At 35.4% G+C, this 22,259-nt stretch overlaps 3 protein-coding genes across 3 annotated transcripts; 2 read left to right on the top strand and 1 right to left on the bottom strand.

The window, feature by feature from the left end:
- The first annotated feature begins 6,694 nt into the window (after positions 1–6,694).
- Positions 6,695–10,965, top strand: LOC109188619. Its single transcript, XM_019339248.1, has 12 exons — positions 6,695–6,979; positions 7,067–7,153; positions 7,259–7,362; positions 7,620–7,670; positions 7,821–7,992; positions 8,080–8,586; positions 8,665–9,132; positions 9,207–9,416; positions 9,508–9,696; positions 9,796–9,959; positions 10,050–10,205; positions 10,293–10,965. The coding sequence occupies exons 1-12, from the start codon at positions 6,695–6,697 to the stop codon at positions 10,789–10,791; spliced, it is 2,892 nt and encodes a 963-aa protein (XP_019194793.1). The 3' UTR covers positions 10,792–10,965.
- Positions 10,966–12,949: 1,984 nt separating this feature from the next.
- Positions 12,950–15,333, bottom strand: LOC109188598 (protein CURVATURE THYLAKOID 1A, chloroplastic-like). Its single transcript, XM_019339229.1, has 5 exons — positions 15,068–15,333; positions 14,474–14,568; positions 14,175–14,282; positions 13,576–13,647; positions 12,950–13,169 (listed from the first exon to the last, which is right to left on the bottom strand). Exons 1-5 carry the CDS (start codon positions 15,210–15,212, stop codon positions 13,104–13,106), a joined length of 486 nt encoding a protein of 161 aa, XP_019194774.1. The 5' UTR covers positions 15,213–15,333; the 3' UTR covers positions 12,950–13,103.
- Positions 15,334–20,890: 5,557 nt separating this feature from the next.
- Positions 20,891–21,751, top strand: LOC109188618. The gene has a single exon (XM_019339247.1). The coding sequence runs from the start codon at positions 20,891–20,893 to the stop codon at positions 21,749–21,751; it is 861 nt and encodes a 286-aa protein (XP_019194792.1).
- Positions 21,752–22,259: the final 508 nt, after the last annotated feature.

The raw sequence follows: 22,259 nt of genomic DNA, 5'->3' as shown, positions 1-22,259 counted from the left end.
TCAATTTAATGCCACTTTCACTGTTTCACACATTTGCTAACGGAAGACTACGTGCGGGTGGTCACTTTTTGATACTCAAAGGACGTTTGCTGGTAATAGCAAAATACTCGAAGGATCATTAAATGTATTAACTCAAAACACTTTCTAGAACCTTAAACTTACCACTCAATCACTTAATGTAATCCATTTTATTTAAATATTACTAAAACAAATTAATAGAGTTGTCAAATTAGGTGCAGAGCAGAGAGCATTTCTGGTTTAACATGATGAAGAAACATAAGAGTATATTGATGAATGGAATCACTTACAGCTCAGGTGTACAAAGCTAGATTATATACAAAAAGCTAACCAAGGACCTTGTGGTCCAATGGTATTTGATTGCTCTTTTAAGTGGGAGGTGATAGGTTCGAGTTTTAGTGGAGGCGATTAGTAGTTTGGGTATTCCCTTCCATCGTAATAAAAAATATACAAGAATATACAAGAATTTAAGAGGCGAGCATGTATCATATGCACCAAACATAAGGAATTGAACCTATTCTTAGACAAACACAACCCTAAGGAATTGAACCTATTCTTAGACAAACACAACCCTTCGTGTTTCAACACTCCCCCTCAAGTTAGAGCATGTATATTGCACCAAACATGTTATAAATATATTCAAACTTAGCACTTCTTAAATATTTAGTAAATATATCATTTAATTGGTCATTCGAGCCTAGAACAATAGTAATATCTCTAGATGCAACTTTGTCTCAAACAACATGGTGGTAATTAAATTACTATTGGGTGTATGGATACTAGTCTGGCAGCTAGGGAATGAAGGACGGGGGGGGGAGGGGGGAGGATCCCGAGCTTATGCTAAAAGTCCCCTCCCACAAGCATTATTAAATGTGGTATTTATAGGGACTTAGTAGACACATGCTAAGAAGTCGGCATGTGTGACATGTGTTCCTCATGCACTCAGTGGTCTCGGAGGCTAAGGAGGGATGTCCACGTGTGATGAAATATCTGATTAACCATATTTGGTGCACTTGGGATGAGCGTAACTATTTATATTTGTCTTTTAGTACTTAGCACATGGGCTCGGGAACCTTAGCTGGGCAGTAGGGTCGGGACCGAGCCCATGATGCGCTACACAGTTAATACGGCATATAATGAGATTGCATTTCGGGTTGGGTTGGGTCTCATTACTTAACCGGGCCGGGTCGGGGACTGTTCCTTGTGTCCCAAGCGGTACATACCGAGCACTTATATGGCAAGTTGTCTAGAGTATATTTCCCATCAAATGTGTTTTGTTCTTTCATGAAAAATTAAATTTGACGCAATACATAGAGCTGCTTGATTATGACAAATGAGCTTTATGGACTCCATTGTACAAATTAACTTCAATTTAGTAAGGAGGTTTTCAAGTACAATAAGTTCACATGTCCCGAAGGTCATGGATCAATATTCAGTTTCTGCACTTGATCGAGAAAAAACATTTTGCTTTTTAGTTTTTCAAGAGATTAAGTTGTCACGAAGGAAGATGCAATATCATGATGTTGGCTTTCTATCCCATGAACATCATGCCTAGTCTACATTTGTATAACAAGCCAGTGTCTGGCGATAATTCAATTAGCAATGAATCCCACTCTCATGGCAATTCAATCCTAATTGAAACATTTTATCAAACACATAACCTATAAGTCTTCTTCCAATCTCATTTTTCCAAAGCAAACTTAGAATTGAGAGAAGTGTATGTTGCAAGAATTCTCAAGCATAATTGGACCCTAATTATACAGAACACTTAACACACAATAAGAACCATAACCTACTCAATACACATTCACTTAATGCATTTGGACTTATAAAAGAATCTATAACAAGAGAAAACTCAATACAAATCTCAATAGAAAATCTAGCTATTCATGATTTGACTTGCAAACTAAAAGAACAATGAAACTACATGTATTGAAAGCACAAAGGAGATCGAAGGAATTGAAATGTAGGTAATGAAAGCTTAGCTCTTATCCAATGTTGATTGAAGATATAAGTTTGAATTGAAGTTGTAATTGAATTGCAATATTAAATTGAAATCTAATATAACCTAACCTAAAGCTATTTTAAGCGGAGAGAAGTTAAAAAGCGAAAATATCAAAAATGCCTCTAAAAATAACTATTAATCCCCATTTATAGTGGTTAGAATCGTACCTCATTATAGAATATTAGGTCCGCTCATGATCAATCTCAGGGTCATGAATTCGGTCGTGACAATTTTATGTGTGTAACAATTTTGATTTCTAAGCCAATTTTTACCTTGTAGACCTTTGAATTAGACATTGTAATCTTCATAAAAGTTGTAGCTTTTTGCATTATATTTTCAAGGCCATTTGAATCACTTGATTTGGACTATATATACTACACTAAGATATGATTCAAATGTCAATACATCGTCTAGTAGATCGAGCAAAACAGGGTCGAGTTTATCACGCTAACAGTCACGGTCATGAGTGTCAGCGTGACGCTTTGTCCTCACTCCAATTTCGAAGGGGGGAGCTCCTATAGAATCCTATCCCCATTTTTCTTTTGCTAGGCCCAAAAAAAAAAAAAAAAAAAAAAAAAAAAAAAAAAAAAAACTCACTTTTTTTACGATTATAGGGTTTATTTGAATATGAAATCCAATCTTGGAAATACAACATCCCACTTTTTTTTACTACCCATAAGGTTTCGATACATTTCGCAATCGAGAAATTTCTACGGATGCGGGTTCTATTCTAGAACAATTAGCCGATCTAGATTTACGAATTATTATAGAGAATTCTTTACTAGAATGGAAAGATTTGGGGGAAGAAGAGCACATAGGGAATGAATGGGAAGATCGAAAAGTTGGAAGACGAAAGGATTTTTTTGGTTAGACGTATGGAGTTGGCTAAGCATTTTCTTCGAACAAATATAGAACCCGAATGGATGGTTTTGTGTCTATTATCAGTCCTTCCTCCTGAGTTGAGGCCAATCATTCAGATAGATGGGGGAAAACTAGCTAATGAGCTTGGATATTAATGAACTCTATCGAAGAGTTATCTATCAGAACAATACCCTTACTGATCTATTAACAACAAGTAGATCTATGCCAGGAGAATTAGTAACTCCAAAATGCATGTTTCTTCATTTTCTTTACTCCTTTGTGTTCTTGGATTATGTTATGGTACTTCCAACTCACTTTTTTTTTTTTTTAAAACCTTTTAGGACTCTTGAAACACATCTTTGTGCCAATATGACTTCTAAAAACATCTAATTGATCTCTAATTTACATTATTATAAAATTAATGTTCTTCCTTAACCTCTCACGACTCTCGAAACTCACCTTTGTGACAATATGACTTCAAAACTGTTCTCAAATGTACATTATTTTAAAATAATGTCTCCAAATGACCTAAATGACACGTAAGAATCAAATAAGAACAGAACATGCTTATTAACTTCAAATTAGCAAAGACCCGTATGAATTTGATATTAAATATGAACATAAAAATAGACTAAATAGTAAGAATGGGCACTCAACATCTACACTAGTTTTTTTTTTTTTCATAATTCAATCAATCACTTATTTTCATCTCCAATTACATTATTAAATTTCTCTCAATTTTATGTTCTTTCTTAATTATAATTTATTTTTTAATTTCTTTTCAAGGGGTAAAAGAATATAAAATTATCCCAACTTTTTTTTTTTAAACCAACTTATGAAAAGAGAAGTACAAGTTTCTACATTAATATGTTTCAAACTATTTTTAAGATTTAGTAATCTATACTATTAATATAAATTGTCAAAATTAAAAAGGAAAAAATTAAAGCAAAATAAGATATATGAGTATGTCACATTGCTAAATATATATATATTTTTTTAAGAAGGAACTCTTATTAAAAATCAAAACAATGTCTTGCCAAGGCTCAAAAAGTAACCAAGGCTACAAAGAGATAAAAGAATAAAGCAAAGAGGCCTAAGGCTAACTAATAAAGGAAATAAACTCTAAACCACCAAGTGGGCCCAACACCCATACAAACCACCTGTACCACATGCAAAGCTGGACAATTCCTGGGCGTCATGCCCTACACCAAGGGTGGGAACGGTGCTCCAAAACCAAAGAAGGACTAGTTTCACCCTCAAGCGTCAGGTCAATCTCCCGCGGTACAGAGCTCTGCATTTTTATCCGAGGGGACCTATGTGACCATCCACAGAAGCAATGAAACCAGCCTCCCGAAACCCTACCACCCTTATGCGTTGGACAGATCCCCTCCGGTACAGATCTCTGCATTTTTATCCGGAGGACCGTGAATAGTCCGCCACATAGCAATGGTTCTCACCTCCACCCACCCTTGGAACCCAGGCCACCCTCGTACGTACAGAGCTCTGCAGTTTATCGCAGAGGGCTTCAACGGTCCAAAGTCCCAAGCGATGGCTCCCTAACCACTGATGCCAACGTTGCTAAATATTTTACTTTCAAAGAAGCATAGACTCCTCTATCAAATGGGAACTTCATGCCCCCATTCACATAGTATCAATCATGCACTGGATATCGCTTTTTAAATTGAAGAGAGTTTAATTTCACTCTCCTATTTTGTCAAAATATTGCTCTAAGTAGCATTCATTTTGCATTAAAAACACATTTATTTAGGCATTTTACTTGAAAAATTTGTTATTTATTTACTTGAAATTATAATATTTATACATTTACTTGTCTACAACCCAACCTGTAAAGATTATTTGCATGCATTAACTTTTAAACCTATTTATTATTGACATAACATAAGCATTTATTCACACGACTACAATGTAATTAGGTTGAAATAAGCAAGAGTTACATATTCAAGCCCATAGGAAGCAATACAACTCTAATCCAAACCCCTAAATCTACTACTCACGATCGCAATACATCTTATCAAGAACAAAACACATAGGCCCTATTTGGTAAAATAGTTAGTCTATAGGTCAATTATATTTTAGCTTATTTCACCAGTATTAGTTGTTTGACTTGGTTTAAAAATTAATATAAGTGTTTAGTTAATTAGTTTTTTGTACTCCAAAATGTTAAAATTCAAAAAGCTACTCAAAATAACTTTTACAAACAGCTTTTTGATAAAAGAAATTATATCAAATAGCTATTAGCTAACAACTAATTTACCAAACACCTTTCTACAATCAGCTAATGTTATTAACTAGTTATACCCTCTAATTAACCTAATCAACTAACAGCTAAGATCCATTTAGCAAACAGGGTAATAAAAGATAGCATAGCATAAATGAAGGCAAATAAATTAAAGAGAACTTCCCTATTTCATCATCTAATCTACACTGGTTGCTTTAATTTTTTTTTTCATAAATCAGCCAATCACTTTTTTCATTTCCTATTACATTACTAAAATTTATCTCATCACTTATGTTCTTTAATTTCTTAATTATCATTTATTTTTTAATTTCTTTTCGAGGTGATAAAAGAATATAAAATTATCTCATCAACTTATTAGGTATGAAAGGATCGGAGAAGTAAAAGTTTCAATAATGTACTGTTAACATGTTTCAAACTATTATTAAGATTTAGTAATCTATACTATTAATATAAATTGTCAAAATTAAAAAGGAAAACATTAAAGCAAAATTAGAGATGTGTATGTGTATTTCACATTGCTAATTTACTTTGAAGGAAGCATGCATCATGGACTCTCATTCAAATATAGTATCAATCATGCACTGCGGGCATATTGTTTTTTGAATTGAAGAGAGTTTCACTCACCTATTTTGTTAAAATTTTGCCCTATGTAGCATTTGTTTTTAATTGGAAAAACATTTATTTCGAAATTTTACTTGACAAATTAAAGTTGTTAAAGGGATCAATATTTGGTAATAAACTAATAATTATATTAATTAAGCCCCAAATGAAATGATCTATCAAAGTACCTTCAAAATTAAACATTAATTATCTAAATAGAGCTTAGGCAAAACTCTCTCTCTATATATTTAAAACATTTCAATGATAAAGATTATTTGCATGCATTAACTTTTAAACATATTTATTATTGGCATAACCAGTGTTGAAAAAATTGCGCATAAGCGGTCCCCAGGCGCCTAGTTATTTTTTCAACCTTGGGCATAACATAATTAAGCAATTAGTAATATTATTTTTGAATGCTACTGACTTTATGACATTATAATATATCTGTTCAACCCCTGATGCTCGATCTCATAATCTCTCACATGAGAAAAGTCATTACATGTCATCTGAGCACAAGGACTGCAATGGAATTAGGTTAAATATAAAATAGAAATAATTTAATTTTGTTGTTGGAAATGTCACTCTAGACCCCAAACTTGAACTACGTATGCTGATATATGCATGGCATTATTTCTCATTTTAAAGTAACTGAATTGAAGGACGATCATAACTAACGGTCCATGAAATGAAATATCTGGGTTTTAATTTGTTGAATTTATCGTCGTCACTTTTTCAACTTCCAAATCTCGTCATTTATCGTTGACGGGCGCGCGCTCTGATCTGAGTGTCTATAAATACTATATTAACTCGCAAGCTAAGCTAGCTAGCTAGCTAGCGTCAAATTAAACCTCTACTTCTCTTCTTGAAACTACTCTGATCTTCAAGAAAGGATCGGAGCTTTAATTTTCTGCATTTCATTCGCACTTTCAATTCGTTCTGGGCAAGAAATGGCAAGGCGGGGAGGTTATCGGCATCCTCAGTCCCCGCCCCAGGCGGCGTTGCCCCCTCGTGCTCAGAGGAATCGGAGGTTCGACTGGAAGTTTTCACTATTCCTTTGCTTCCTAGTGGTAGTGGCCCTCATATCTTATCTCGCGCCCTTATTCTTCTCCGTTCCTCGCCCGGAAAGACCTGATGATTTATCCAAGTTTGAGCCTTATAATCGCATTGATAAGTTGAGGCGGGAAAATTCCAAGTTTTACACACTCCGCTCTGTAAAACTCAAACTTGCTTTGGTCAGTTAATTTAATCGATCATTTTCTTCTTCACTTCACTTTCTTGAGAATTGCATCCTAATCCTGATTATTATTCATTATATCTAGGTTTTTACACATCTCTTAGTTGATCCATATCAAGATTTGATGATTAATTTTGCATTATCTTTGAAGGAGATTGGCCATGAATTCCAGGTAGATAGTTTTAATTTGCATGCCAAGTTGAATTGGGTGAATAAACATATATGCATGTATCCATCTCTGATCTAATGGTCTTAACATTATATCTAATCAATCTAGGTGCTCACACTTGAAGATGGTCCTCTGAGTACTGTATGGAGAAATGAAGGAATTTCTGTCAGTAACATAGATACTAATGGAAGTCTGAAAGTAGATTGGCTAAAGTATGTCTCCATCTGATCTGCTTCATTTCTATATATATCATTTGCTAGTTTTATTTTTTGAACTAAAGACTAGTGCATTGATTGTTTCTTGTTTTCTTTCGTTGAACACCCATTGCAGAAATGAGAAACATTCAATTCTTCTGTGAATTTAATTTTAATCTGCTTATTGATTGATTCTATATATATCATCTATATATCTATCAAATTGAATTGAGCTTTCTTGTTAAGTAACTTTATTGTTTAATGGTTTTATGCAGCTATGATGCAGTGCTTCTGAACTCATTTGAAGCTGTGGATATCCTGTCTTGGTAAGAAACAGATGAGAATATATGCTAGCAATTGATTGTTTTGAAGTATCTTAATTGAAATAGATCTATCTCTTGTATGTGTTCTTTATATGTATGTTGATTTTAGTTGTTGTTTTAGTGGATTGAGTGTACGTTTTGTGGTTACTACAGTCTTATGAAGGAACCTTTTAAAAGTGTGGCTGTTATATGGACTGTCGGTGAAAGTGCACTTGCTGGCCGACTGGAAAAATATAACTCAACTGGCCAGAATATGTTAGCTGATAGTTGGAGAAAAGTTTTCGGGCGTGCCAATGCTATTGTGTTCCCATACTACAATTTGCGGGTACAGATTTTGAAAAATTTATTAACTTAACTTTTTGGAATTCGATCTTCGTTATATAACTAATTTGGGTTTGGCTATTCTTTTCAGATTGCATATTCAGTATGTGATACTGGAAACTACTATGTAATTCCAGAGTTTCCTATTGAACCACAAGATGTTGATGATTACATTGTGAGTAATTCGGAAATATATGCTAAGATGGGGTGTGGGCCACAACACTTGATCATTGCAATTGTGGGAAGCCAACGACCGTACAAGTATCTCTGGGTCGAACAAGCCCTTGTTTTGCAGGCTCTAATACCAGTTTTGCAAACCATTGACAATTTGAAGAATCCTCCTCTCAAAGTAATTGTCCTTTCAAACCAAACTTCCTTGTTGTGGGAATCTAACTTCACATTCTCGCTTAATCAGACCGGAGTGGTGAAGCGTGTTGCAGCTTCAGATGAATTAGATGCAGAGAGGATTTTGAAATTGAGTGATATTGTGATATATGCATCAGTCCGCGAACAGCAATCTTTTCCATACACTTTGCTAAAAGCAATGCTCTTTGGGAAACCTATAGTAGCTCCAGACCTGTCAATTATCAAGAAACATGTATGTAGGATTTTGATTTTGATTTTGTTTTTAACTTCAATTTGTGCTTCAATTCATGATGATTTTTATATTTGCCAGGTTGTTGATGGAGTCAGTGCCTTTCTTTATCCAAAAGAGGACATCACGGTTCTAACTGAGGTAATGGCCCGTGTAGTTTCGAATGGAAAATTGTCACGTGTAGCTCGAAAAGTTGCACTTGTTGGAGAGCATATAGCCCTGAACATTATGGTTCCGAAGAGTATCCAAGCGTACGCTTTGATATTGGAAAACATTATCCCACCTGGAGTTGCAGGAAAGTCTCTGGCTCTCCCGGTCCCTAAGTTTCTAGTGCCAAAATGGAAGTGGCATCTTTCTGAAACAGTAAATAAGTATGTGAGCACAAGATTTTGGACCCATAGCATTTTAAACAAGTTTGAGAAGCAATTTAATCCTATTCAGACAGAGAGTTCAATGGATGAGATGGACAACATTATTATGAATCGTTTCTTGGATGAAGAAAAAGAGTTACAAATTGCAAATAGCATCGAGGAAGCTGAGGAGGAAGAGGTAACTAACTAACTGATTCTCTCTCATTTTCGTTCTTTCCAGAATAGAATTATATTTGGATTTGACGGATGCAGATAGAAGGCAGAAATGTTCAACGAAGGCGAACATGGGAGGAAATAAACAAACTTGTAAAAAAGGCTGAGCGTTTAAGGAAAGTTTTGCAAGAAAGGGGGTATGGGGAGCTTGAAAGGACAGGCCAACCATTGTGCATATATGAACCTTATTATGGAGAGGGGACCTGGCCATTTTTGCACAATTCATCACTCTATCGAGGACTTGGGCTTGTGAGTAGTCATCGTCTTGTTCTTCGTCTACTATATATATATATATATATAGTACTTGTCTTAACTGTTGATACATTTAATTTGCTGGCAGTCTACTAAAGGACGCAGACCTGAATTTGATGACATTGATGCACCTTCTCGTCTTCCACTACTGCGTGACCCTTATTACAGAGATGTCCTTGGCGAATATGGAGGCTTCTTTGCCATTGCAAACCGGACTGGTCGCATACATAAACATCCTTGGATAGGTTTCCAATCTTGGAGAGCAACCGCAAGAAAGGTTGGTTCGTTTGTTACTCTTAAGTTTGATATTTTTCTTATAAACTACCTACCTAGCTTATCAGAAAAATATTTATTGAATTCTGCCTGGATTAAGCAGGAATCTTTGTCTAAGCTAGCAGAAACATCATTGTTAGAGGCCATTGAAGCACACAGATATGGTGACGCTTTGTTCTTCTGGGCTCCCATGGACAGGGATCCCAGAAACCCACAAAGACAGGATTTCTGGTCATTCTGTGATGCTATTAATGCTGGAAACTGCCAGTAAGACTCATGACATAAATTTTTTTTATTTTTTCTGAAATATCAAATATGTCTTTCTTATTAGGGGTTTCTTTAATTTGTTGAATGAAGGGATGCTTTCTCTAAGGCTATGAAGCAGATGTATGTTATTAACCTGCAGAATTCGATTGTTGTTCCTCCTATGCCTTCTGTTGGTGGCAATTGGTCTGTCATGCATAGCTGGGTTTTACCAACAAGATCCTTCCTAGAGTTTGCAATGTTTTCTCGGTATGGTAGATACATACATTCTTAATTAAATCTTGGTTTTTAAATTGCACGTACGATACATATAATCTATCTGGCATTATATTGCAGGATGTTTGTGGATGCACTTGATTCACAGTGGTATGATCAACACCATCAAAGTGGACATTGCTATTTGAGTGCAAGAAACGAGGACAAGCATTGCTACTCTAGGATGCTGGAGTTGGTCATAAATGTTTGGGCGTATCACAGTGGCAGAAGAATGGTGTATGTAGACCCGAAGAGAGGGACGATGCAAGAAGAACACGAATTGGAGAGGCGGAGAGGGAAAATGTGGGTGAAATGGTTCGACTACACCACTCTAAAACAGATGGATGAAGAACTGGCAGAGGATGCAGACATTGATCCACCGGAGAAGCGGTGGGTATGGCCATCCACAGGTGAAGTGGTGTGGCAAGGTGTGTTGGAGAGGGAGAAGCTTGAAATGAAGGAGAAGAAAGAGTTGCGGAGGCAGCAGAAGGAGGAAAAGAGGGCAAGAATGAGAGAACGGCAGAGGCACCGCGAACATTTTCAGAAATCATTGGGGGGAAAATATGTGAAGCCACTTTAGCTGGATGCCTATATATACATACCACTAGTAGTAGTTCAGATGATACATACTTAGATTAGTTAGTTAGATATATAGATTCGATGATGCATACTTAGATTAGTTAGTTAGATATACAGATGATTTTCCTTGTGAATGATTAGTTTCGTTGATATGATGGTGCCAAAGCTTCAAGCATTTTAATATGATGACTAGCTAGTGTTTGGAATGAAACTGCAGGCTGGCTAGATTGCATCAAATTCTAAACTACACATATATATGCTAAAATAAGTAGTTTTACTATATATTTATGGGATTGCTAATATAGGTAGGCATAGATAAGATACTTGGAAATCAATATAATGCCATCAAGCTAGCACAGAATCACCTTATTGAAAAGGGGTAATTGTGTTAAACGTCTGAAAAATAAAGCTCAGGGAATAGAGACACGACTCTTTGCTTGATCTCCACAAACGGATGCAATGTTGGTTCCGTGACTAATGCGTAGTCAACTGACAAACCAACATAATCATATATAAAATCAATGTTGGTGCACTTGCACCGCGGTAAAAAACGGCGCCGTTTCTTTAAGTAAAGAAACGGCACGCCGTTATCATTAACGGAGCGCGCATGTTTGGTGTATTAATTACCAATCTACAGTATCTAAATTGACACTGCCTCACGTATTATTTTTATATTATCAAGTGAAACTGCAATTGAAATAAAATGAAACTATAGTTGTGTTGAAATGAAACTACAATGTATACAAAATGAAACTGAATAACAAAATTTCACATATTTGAGTATATATTACCCAGCGAAACTGTAGTTATATCAAAATGATACTGTAGTTGTTTTGAAATGAATCTGCAGTGTATATATAAAATGAAACTGAATAACATTTCACATATTTGAGTGTATATTATGCAATGAAGCTGTAGTTATATCGAAATGATCATGTAGTTATGTTTTAATGAAACTATAGTGTATATAAAATAAAATTAAATAACATTTTCACATATTTGAGTGTATAAATATCGAATGAAACTGTAGTTATATCAAAATGAAACTGTAGCTGTGTTGAACTGAAACTGCAGTATATACAAAATGAAACTTAATAACAGAGTTACTTTTTGCGAAACGGCGTGGAACAGTGCAAAAAGGGTACCGTTTCTTTTCATTAAACAAAACGACGCCGTTTTGAAACTCGGTGCATAATTGATTATGCACCACGGTGCACGATATAATTTGCTTTATAGATTGGGCTACCAGACTAAATAAAATAATAATAATAATAATAATAATAATAATAATAATAATAATAATAATAATAATAATAATAATAATAATAATAATAGGATAAGAATTAGGAATTGAGCTTTAATATATTTATATAGACTATTATTTGTTTGAAGAAACTGGACTACTAGAAATAATAAATCCCTTACAAGAACAGTTACAGGATATAACTTCCATAATGAAAAATACAGGATGTCAGAGATGGTTTGCTCAAGTAAAGTTGTGATCAAGTGAATGTTTGCTCAAGTGAAGTTGTGATAAAGTGATATCTAAAGTCAAATGATCAAATGATATCTCAAACGAAATGATAGTCATAATCAAGTGATATGTTTCGCAGAAAAAAAAAAAAAAAAAAAAAAAGTTAAAGGAGAAGATTGTTAATATCAATTTTATGTTGGCAATATAATGATATATTTTGGCAAAACATGTAGATTTGGAAAAAAAATTGTCTTTCTTTGAAGTAGAATTTAAAAAAAAAAAAAAAAAAAAAATCTTAGAGGTTAAATAAAAAAGAATGAATTAAGAATCTTGAAGTTCAAATAAAAGTTGAAGTGTGAAATACTTAGGAAAAGAATTTAAAGAAACTACCCCCCCATCTCAAAGAGATTGGGACAATGATTTACTATCTATATAAGCAAAAAGGAATCACCAATTCTTCAATTGAGCTTATATTGAACACCCAAGAGCACCTTTGAGAACTTAAAAGAATTCCTTAATATTGTGTTTTCTTGTAAATCTCAAGCTATTATTTTGTTCTTCATAAACTCTTGTGTTAGACCTTTATAGGTGATATATATACAAGATATGAGAAATCTTGTATGGTCTAAATTCTTATATAGTGATACTAAGGGTAATAATTCATTTAATCTTAAACACCATGAACAGTGACCAGAATACGCAATCTCATTGGAAGAGATGGTTGAAAAAAAATACACAGTGGAACCCTACTGCTCTATATAACATGAGTATGTGCCTCTTATACAGAAACATAACAAAGCCATTTGAAGTGATGCCAGGATTTATGTACCCAAATGCATCTACTCAGTTCCAGCGATCTTCTTCTTCAATTGTTCAATGTCTGTTGCCAATTCCTTCCTACTTGACTGTAAACAAGAAAGAAAGATCAGAAGACCAGTTAGAAACCCCAACAACGGTTCACTCAACGGGGTTGCATCTTTTCCAAAACAAAATCGAGCTGAAATTGGTTCATGTCAATAAAAGATCGCGTGTTGCAGAGCTTCTGCAACACGAATGTTGTTAGGATCAAGCGTTTACCACTAAGCCAAAAGCTATAGCTCGTAGCGAAAGGCGCAACTTTATTTTCTTACAGACCGCCATCACATTTTCGAGAGGCAGGGTGTTGGACTTGACCCTTCACTGGCCTCAGCTCAATAATCCCCCTAGCGGCCAATTGATGGACTTGCCACTTTACCGGCCTCCGCCCAACAAATGCAATAATCAACCATGACCTATGTGTTACGACTCAATAGTGACGATTCTTAGTCATACCTTGAAGAGGAGGTAGCGATAGACAAACCATCCCGTATATCCAAGCCCCACCAATTCCATGATTTTCGGGAGCTGGAGATGATGAATATAGAGTCTTAGGAGATTGTGTTTAATTAATATAGAATCTAAGAAGAATTGAACAAAAGCTGCAAGACAATGTATGGAAATAGCTATTCCTTGCCAAAAATCTGCCTCAAGTGATAATTCAAGGACTAAGGAGTCAACCAAGAGTTAATACCATCTGAGGTTCTCCGAGTATGCCACGTTTAGTCCTAAACTTTCAAATTGATCATATGTGGTCCTTCGACTTTCAAATTTAACCATTCATGGTCCAAGTTAACCACCCTTGGTCCTTCAAGTTTCAAAATTTAACCAGTTGTGGTCCTCTTGAAAGGACCATGGTTGGTTAAAATTTAATAGTTGAAGGACCATGAGTGGTTAACTTGGACTACGAATGGTTAAATTTGAAAGTCGAAAGACCACAGATGGTCAATTTGAAAGTTTACAACTAAACGTATCAAAACCACTATACTCGGAGGATCTCGGATGGTATTAACTCAGTCAACCAAGAAGCGAGGCCAAAGAACTTAGTGGCCTACCAAAGGAATTGAGTTAATAGCACCAACAACAGTTGCAGAGAGCCAAACTGCAACAATTGCCCCAGCTCCATAAACAATTACGGTAGATTTGTTTTCAATAGCATCCCACTACAAATATTAGCAGAAAAACGAGAAATAAGTTAGATGTAAACTAGAACTCGATTAAGAAATGCCATACCAACCTAAAAGCAGGTAGTACTCTTAGATTCTAATACCCAATTCAAAAGCATTTAAGGAGTTCAAACAGACTGAATAGCAGACAGGAAAAGTTTGGTCTTGCAAAAGGGCACTCAGTTCACCTTTTCTTTTAGATCAGTTAGCAGCTCATTAGGATCAACTGATGTATCCTCTGATGAAGTGGCTTTGACCTGGAGCAGTGAAGACCTCTTGGGTTCTGTTCAAAAATTAGAATTAGAAACATCAACAGTTTGCTCCCATCCACCTTGAATATAGATTTGGTCGGAATTTTTACTGGGAACTTCTGAGAATCATTAGAAAAGTTTGGCTAGTAATTGCAATCTTCACTTCCTAATTTCAATTTCAACTCCATTTTTCTCCTAGCATTTTCTAGTAGATAACATCATTATTCAAAAAGTAAAGCTCTTGCCATATGTTTCTTAATAGCATTCAAGCCAGAAATATCCCACAATTTTGATCTAAAATTTCAAGAAATCAGAAAAGTGAACTTCTTGAGAAAAATGCGATATTGTGTGTATCAAGTTACACTCTACTTAGGCTAAAGAATTGAAAACTGGGTATCATCGATTCACCATTCCAAGTTCAATTTCCTAATATCGATTGAATTTTAACTTCAAAAGTTGCCGTCTTTCCCCCAATACAAAGAAGTCAACTACCCCTTCTCCCCAAAAGTAGCAGAAAAAAGAAGAGATGACCTGCAAGTTTGAGAAAGGCCGTGTTAGAGAGTCGCGGCGGCAAGTAAGGCATGGCGGAGCGGCGAGCTGGGGTGGAGCAAACAGGGAATCTTGGTCGGAAGACGGCCGCGGCCGCCATGGAAGTGGAAGCTACCGCCGCTGCCATTTGTTTGGATGTGGGTGTTTTTGAATGGCCTCAATCCAGCGGAATTGAAATGAAAAATGAAAGCCTTTTTGCTCTTCTGTTTAATCTTTCAAAAAGAAGAGATTTTTTGTGGGCGCTCCTCCTCGGCCTCTATATCCACAACATTTCCACTTTTCTTCAGGACAACAGAAATTGATCTCACAGCTGACACGTGGACGCCTTCATCTTTCTGATTGGTTCACTCCCTATCTTCAAATCCATGTGTCCTCCATTCTCACTTCTCACTAATCCTCAACAATTTCATTCTTTGCATAATATTCTTACTTCTATATTGAATTCTAAGAAAAATTGAATATTAGTATAGGATTTCTTTGCCTAAAATTCTTACATTACATGCTCATACACAACTAAGTAAATAAGAAATGTTAACTTAGTGTGCCCGCTACGCACACGCGCCATGACTATTATGCATAAAGCAAATTGTGGCAATATATACCGCCCACGCTTCACAGTTAATTCGCACATACCATATTTGATGCGCACAAACTGCAATTTGGTTTGCACACACTTAAATACGAAAAGAAAAAGTGAAAGGTAACCCCAACAAAACATAAATTGAAACTGAAAAAGACATATTCTAAGATCTATTGAACACAACGAATGTATTAGGGAAAGTAACACAAAAAGTTATTACCAAAGAGATTTATCTAATCAAAATTACCATAAAATATCATAGACTTGGTAACGTGAGGTTAATTCCATGAATTGTTAGACCCATTGATGTAACATAGACATGTGATAATACCTTTAAGTATAAACATCAGAAAAAAATGAGTTATCTTGACGTGGACCATTCAAAAGAAATCTATTGCATGACTTGATAAGAATAGAAAGAATATATTAGCATAGTAACCAAATGAATATGATCAAGGTAAAAACTCTACCACCAAGAAGATTGAATATTAGAATTATAACTCATAGAAGAAACTTTTATTTTAGTAAGTATAATTAATTAGAATATAGCACATCCCCCCCAAAAAAAATAATGATATCAAACGCACAATAAACATTGCAAATTGCACATTGAACATTGCAAATAAAGCATATATATGTCCTACACATAACTGCCAATTTGAACATTGAAACTATGGATATCAAACGCACATACTTCATTCCTAACTTGCATTCACCTTAATTCACACAAACCCGAAAGAAAAAAAAAACTTCAGGTCAAAGCATTCAACAAACTGTATTCACGCACACACACCTCCACTCTGTCACACGCACCCACCACCCAACAAATAATTATATAAATAACACACAAAAAAAAAAAAAAAAAAAAAAAAAAAAAAAAAAAAAAAAAAAATTGAACTGGAAACCACCGCCACCCACACGCTGGAAACCCCAAACCCTGCGCCGAAACTGGAAATGGGTTGAACTACTACCCGAACATATACTCATCCTCCTCCCACTCCAACACCAAAAAATCTGTTTACAAAATGAAAAAAAAAAAAACCAAAATAACTACACGAACCCAAAAAATCATTTAACAAAAGGAAACAGTACCCCTGAATCCTCCCCACCCCCTCGTCAGACTTCCTAAAACCCTGACTACCACCGGCGCACTCAGGTCGCCCCCACCCCCCCCCCCCCCCCACCCCCCGAACATACACCCACTTTCTCCCCACTTTACCAAAATTTTGTTTATTGAATGAATTATTTTATTCTAGATAATAATTAAATTAAAACATTTAATTATGAAAAGATTTTGAAATAAATAATTATATATATATATTGTGTGCATTTGGCTAGTATTATTTGAAAAAAAAAATTGTAACCAAATAATGGTCACTCATAAAAATATTAAGATTAATAATAATGATATTATTTCAACTTATTTTAGTAACACTGCCACTAATATTCAGTATTGTTACGGGTTTAGTTAACACCAATGATTATTTCAGAGTTAAATTTTTTTTTTTGTCACAAATAAATACAATATTTGTTACCATGATTGCTGTAACAACAAAATAATTATTTGTTACAACTTTTTAGGTCACTGATTATCATTTTTGAGTCAATAACAATTCTCACAAATAAGTATAAGTATTGTGACTAAATTGTTGTCACAATAAAATAATTAATTGCAACGATTTTAGTTGTCACTAGATCAATTTTTTGTAATAACATATTTCGTCACCAAATGTACATTTATTGTGACAACTATTGATATCACTCAAATACTACTTTTAGTGTACGTAAACATTGTTACAAAAGTCTTAGTAATTGTGACAACTTTTCAAAAGTCGCCACTACTACAATTGTGACGGAGGATATAGTGACGACTTCAAAAATTGGTTACTAATTTCAATAGTGACCAAAATCGATAGTTTTGGTGACAACTTCTATTATCACTAAATGTGAAATTTCTTGTAGTGATATATATGGATGGATCACATTAGTCCTCACTCTTTACGTGGGAGAATACTCTCACTTGGACCTCCCATGTGTGTATGTGTGTGTGTGTCTGTGTGTTGATGGAGTAGATTTTGTGGGTGAATGGTTGTGTTAGAGGGTATCCTCACACTGGATATTGTTCTTGGCGATTGGAGTTGAGCATTTTGCTTTTCAACCACAAGGTAATAACTCTTCTAAAGGAAATCTAGCCCAAACAAAGGTTTAATTTGGAGAGTGCAATAGCAAAAGTAACTAATTAAAAATATGAGATACTAATAAAGACAAAGACCGAGGGGAATTAGAACTTCAACTAGGATAAGGAACCGTAATCGAATCGGGAATAAGGGAAAGATTCAATTGATTAGATGAATGATGTCATATTAACCAAGGGGAAGCATTTCTCAAGATTATTCCAAATCATTAGAACATTTAAGGACATTCTCATGCCTAATAAAGGAGTCGACACTCACTCTTATCTGACTTCCTTGAAAAAAGAGTCAGCAACAAAGTTATAAGGGGTTGAGGTTTGACTGGCGACCTGAAAAAGGAGTTGACATTTAGTCTTACAGTGTCTCCTTGAAAAAGGAGTCGGAAACGAAGTCCTAAGAGGTTAAGCTTCGACTGGTGCCCTAAAAAATGAGTCAGTGCTCAATTTTGCCACGCCTTCGTGAGAAAGAAATCAACAACGACGTCATAAGGACTTGAAAGGGGAAACCTCCAATGTAAAAGGTTAGAAGTCGCCCTTATGATTACATTCATGTGGCGTCAGCATGGTAAGACACAGGAAAATATTTACAAGATGCTGAGAAGATATTCAAAAGATTCGTTGCCAAATCCGTGCCAATTTTCCTTTAGGAAAGAAATCTTATAACTTAGGAAGGAAATCTAAGGTTGATTCGGGAAAATTTCCTAATCTAAATTTGTAAACTGTTTCCTTTCCTTTTGAGGGTTAACCGTCTATGTATAAGAACCTTTCGGGGGCACATTGTAGGGAGTTCAAACATTACTTTCTGACAATAAAAAATACTCTTGTTTCGTTAAATTAGTTGATTCGCGGTTGTGTTAGCCTTCCAACCGACTACCTCGTAGTCTTAAAACCAACACCTACAATAGTAATTTAACGAACATGTAGTTGTGACTTAATAAAACTTACTAGTTATTTAATGAACATGCAGTAATAGTTTCATGAACCTAGAATAATGATGAAATTGTGTTGGATCTCAGAGGCAGCGCTATGCTTACTTCTCTCCCAGAGGGTTCTTACTTCTCTCCTAGGGGGTCACCCATCCCGAGATTGTCGGAAGTCAAACAGTTCTATAGTACCTGGTTGACATATTCTACTTAAAATCAATTGGTGATAAGTAGGTGAACATTAACCATTTAACCACATCTCTCCATGGTAAGCCACAATGCCATGTCTCGAATCGAGCAGGGGCTGAAGTCGGCCAACTCAGCCGACGCCCAACAAATTGTACTAGTGACTTAATGAGCCTATAGTAATGACTTGATAGACGACAAATGCTGTGTGTCGACCACGGTCCAAAACAACATCGTTGAATTTTATGAGTTAGAATAATGTATATTATGAGTTAAAATAATGTACTTTATGTGTTAGAATAATGTAAATTATGTGTTAAAGTAATGAAACTTCTGGGGTAAGCTAATGTACTTTATGAGTTAGAAGAATGTACATTATGGATTAGAATAATATAATGAACATTATGAATTATAAAATGTATTTTGTTGTGGATCGCATGAAAAAAATTACGTGAAACGACGTCGTTTTTGGACTGTGGTCCACACAACGGTCCACACAATAACTATTGTTGATAGACGTGATTGGAGGCCAATTATATGGTGGACTAGGGTCCATAGTGCACTTGACCCTAGTCCAATACACAGAATTTGACTTTATAAGGTATAAAATTCATATTCATAATGGATAGAATTCATGTTTATAATACACATACACATAAACAAGATATAATAAACATGAATTTTGTGTATTGGACCAAGGTCCATAGTGCATTGTGGACCCTGCCCCACGATATAACGATTGGTCGCTGGGGAATATAACAATGGGTAGAATAGATGGCGATCGAGTAGGTTGAGAAAGTATATGAACAGATACTACAATGTAATAGAGCCAGTAACTTTCAAAAAGATGGCGATCGAGTGTTTTTTTTTTAATAATATATTAAAATTTATTTTTTTTTTTGAATGCATATTCAAATTTAAATTAAGATTTAATTAATTGTAAAAATCTCTCAACCATTCATCTATCAACAAATCAAAATAGTTTACAAAATTCCAAAAGGGATATCCAAGTGGGTGAAACATAATCCCCGTACATGAAAGTCTTGCTATGTTGTCTGCTAGCTATGAGTTATTATACAGAGTGATGATGTGAAAGTGAAATTAGTCCTTATTTATATTATCGATATCTCTTTATAATTTTATTATCATTTTCACATTATTAATCATTTATTTAATCACAATATTCGATTTTTTTTGTTCTTGAGTACTACTGACTTTATTACATTATTGTAATATCTGTTCATCAATATTGGACTTATATATTAAGAGAAATAACGCTTAAACCTAAATAACAATAAACAATATTTAGCATAAGACGGTTGCATGGAATTGTTGTTGAATTTAGCTTTTAACAAAGAATTAAGTATAAATTAATGCAGGCAGCCTTACTTACCCACATACATTCTTAAAAAAAACATGAACTTCAAAAGAACTATTCCAAAGGGCCCCTTTATCTTCCTTTACAAGTGCCAAAAATTAAGGTGGGGGTGGCCAACTCAAATTTCATACAACAGTCCAAACTACCAAAAAGACCCTTTACCTTTTTTTAATTTCCATGACCAACAAATATTCGCTTAATCCCAATCATCATCTCATGATATACAACTCACACCCCTCTAAATCCAACTATATTATATTGCAATTGCAATTCAAGGACATCTTCTCAGGTCATACGCATACACCTTCTTACCTGTTTTTCTTCACCTTTTCTGTTGGCCCTATAATTCTTGCAGTTTAATTTCCACTGGTTCACGAAACTTTCCAGCTGGTTTCGCAGTGTATATATGTTGTTGATTGAACATCAATTAAGATTCTATATATCTTTTTGGGTTTTCTTGAATTAATATAAAGCTAAGGCATGCTAAAGCGATCAGATCGCTCCGGCAATTCTCTTGATGGGATCGAGTAACATTATTATCCTCGCGATGTGTTGTGTGTTATTGTCGTTGCCAGTGTCGCCGCATGCAATTCATGATCCTGATTCCTTGGATTCTTTCATTCGTGATTTTGCATCGTCCACCAGGAAACGCCGCACGGGTAGACTGTACGAGGTTGTCCTTCCGGCTAATTTCTCCGGCATTGAAGCTTCCATTGTGACCTTGAAAAGTGGGAGTCTATGGACGAGAGGGGCTAATTTCAGCTTGTTCGAAATCCCACCAAGAGCCCTGCCATGGCCGTACGTGAGGAGACTTGAGATAGTCTATGAAAATCTGGGAAACTGGTCCTCCTCTTACTTCGTCAACCCCCCCAATCACACGTTGATTTCTCCCGTCATGGGCTTGATAGCCTACGAAGCAAACGGGACAAATGGAAGCTCTGGGAAGATCGAGCTGAACGTAATAAAGGACCCAATTACACTCCATTTCCCCCACATCTCTTTCCCCAATCCTTCCGCGGTGAAATGCGTGGGTTTTCAGAGCAATGGCACAGTTGAGTTCAGCAATCTGAGCCGGAAAAGGACGTGCAGCGTGCGAGGAATTGGGCATTTCTCCCTGGCGATTCCAACTCCGACCCCGCCGGAAAAGCAGCAGAAGAAGAAGAAGAAGAAAAGCTCGGCGTGGAAATGGGGGGTTATTATAGGGTCGTCGATAGTACTGGGAATTGTGGGACTGGTTTTGTTGATTGGCTTCACATACAAAGGTGTTAAGGGGAAGAGACTTGGGAAAATGGAGAGACAGTCGGAAAAGAGCGAGAGTCTGGATTGTGTTTGGGTAGGGAGCAGTAAAATGCCTTGTGCTACAAGTATCAGAACTCAACCAGCTCTAGAGAATGCCTATGTTCCTTGACTTTCAATTCATTCAATCATTATTATTTTCTCCTTTCGATCAATTCCATTCATTCTTTCTTCATCTGTATATACATTCATTCATACATACATACATATGTCTTGTTTTCAATTCCGAGTTCTAAATTCATCAGGCCGGCAGTCAAGTTTCTTCAATTCTTATTATTACCTCCTAAATAATTTGTTTGTTTAAGAAAAGCATGTCTGTTGAGGTGGTCAATAGTGGTTAATTGGGGACATAATTTAATGGATTCTCTATTTTGAATTGTATATCTTTAAGCTAAGCAACCACCCCACACAAATTCAATGCATATACATATAATCTCTACTGTATAATATTGATTACTTGCAACTTGGCAGATTCGGTGTGTACACACAAATATACATATTTTATGGAAAGATTTTGATGTTTTTATTCCAGTTTTCTCATCTTTAGAAACAAAATATGAACAATTTTGAAAAATAAAAACACATTCTATTTTCTTTTCTCAACTACTCTAGGTTGGTTT

This window comes from Ipomoea nil, unplaced genomic scaffold (genome assembly GCF_001879475.1).
Source record: "Ipomoea nil cultivar Tokyo-kokei standard unplaced genomic scaffold, Asagao_1.1 scaffold1447, whole genome shotgun sequence".
Taxonomy (NCBI): domain Eukaryota; kingdom Viridiplantae; phylum Streptophyta; class Magnoliopsida; order Solanales; family Convolvulaceae; genus Ipomoea; species Ipomoea nil.
The sequence above is the reverse complement of the archived record's forward strand: the minus strand, read 5'-3'. Positions and strand labels throughout refer to the sequence as shown.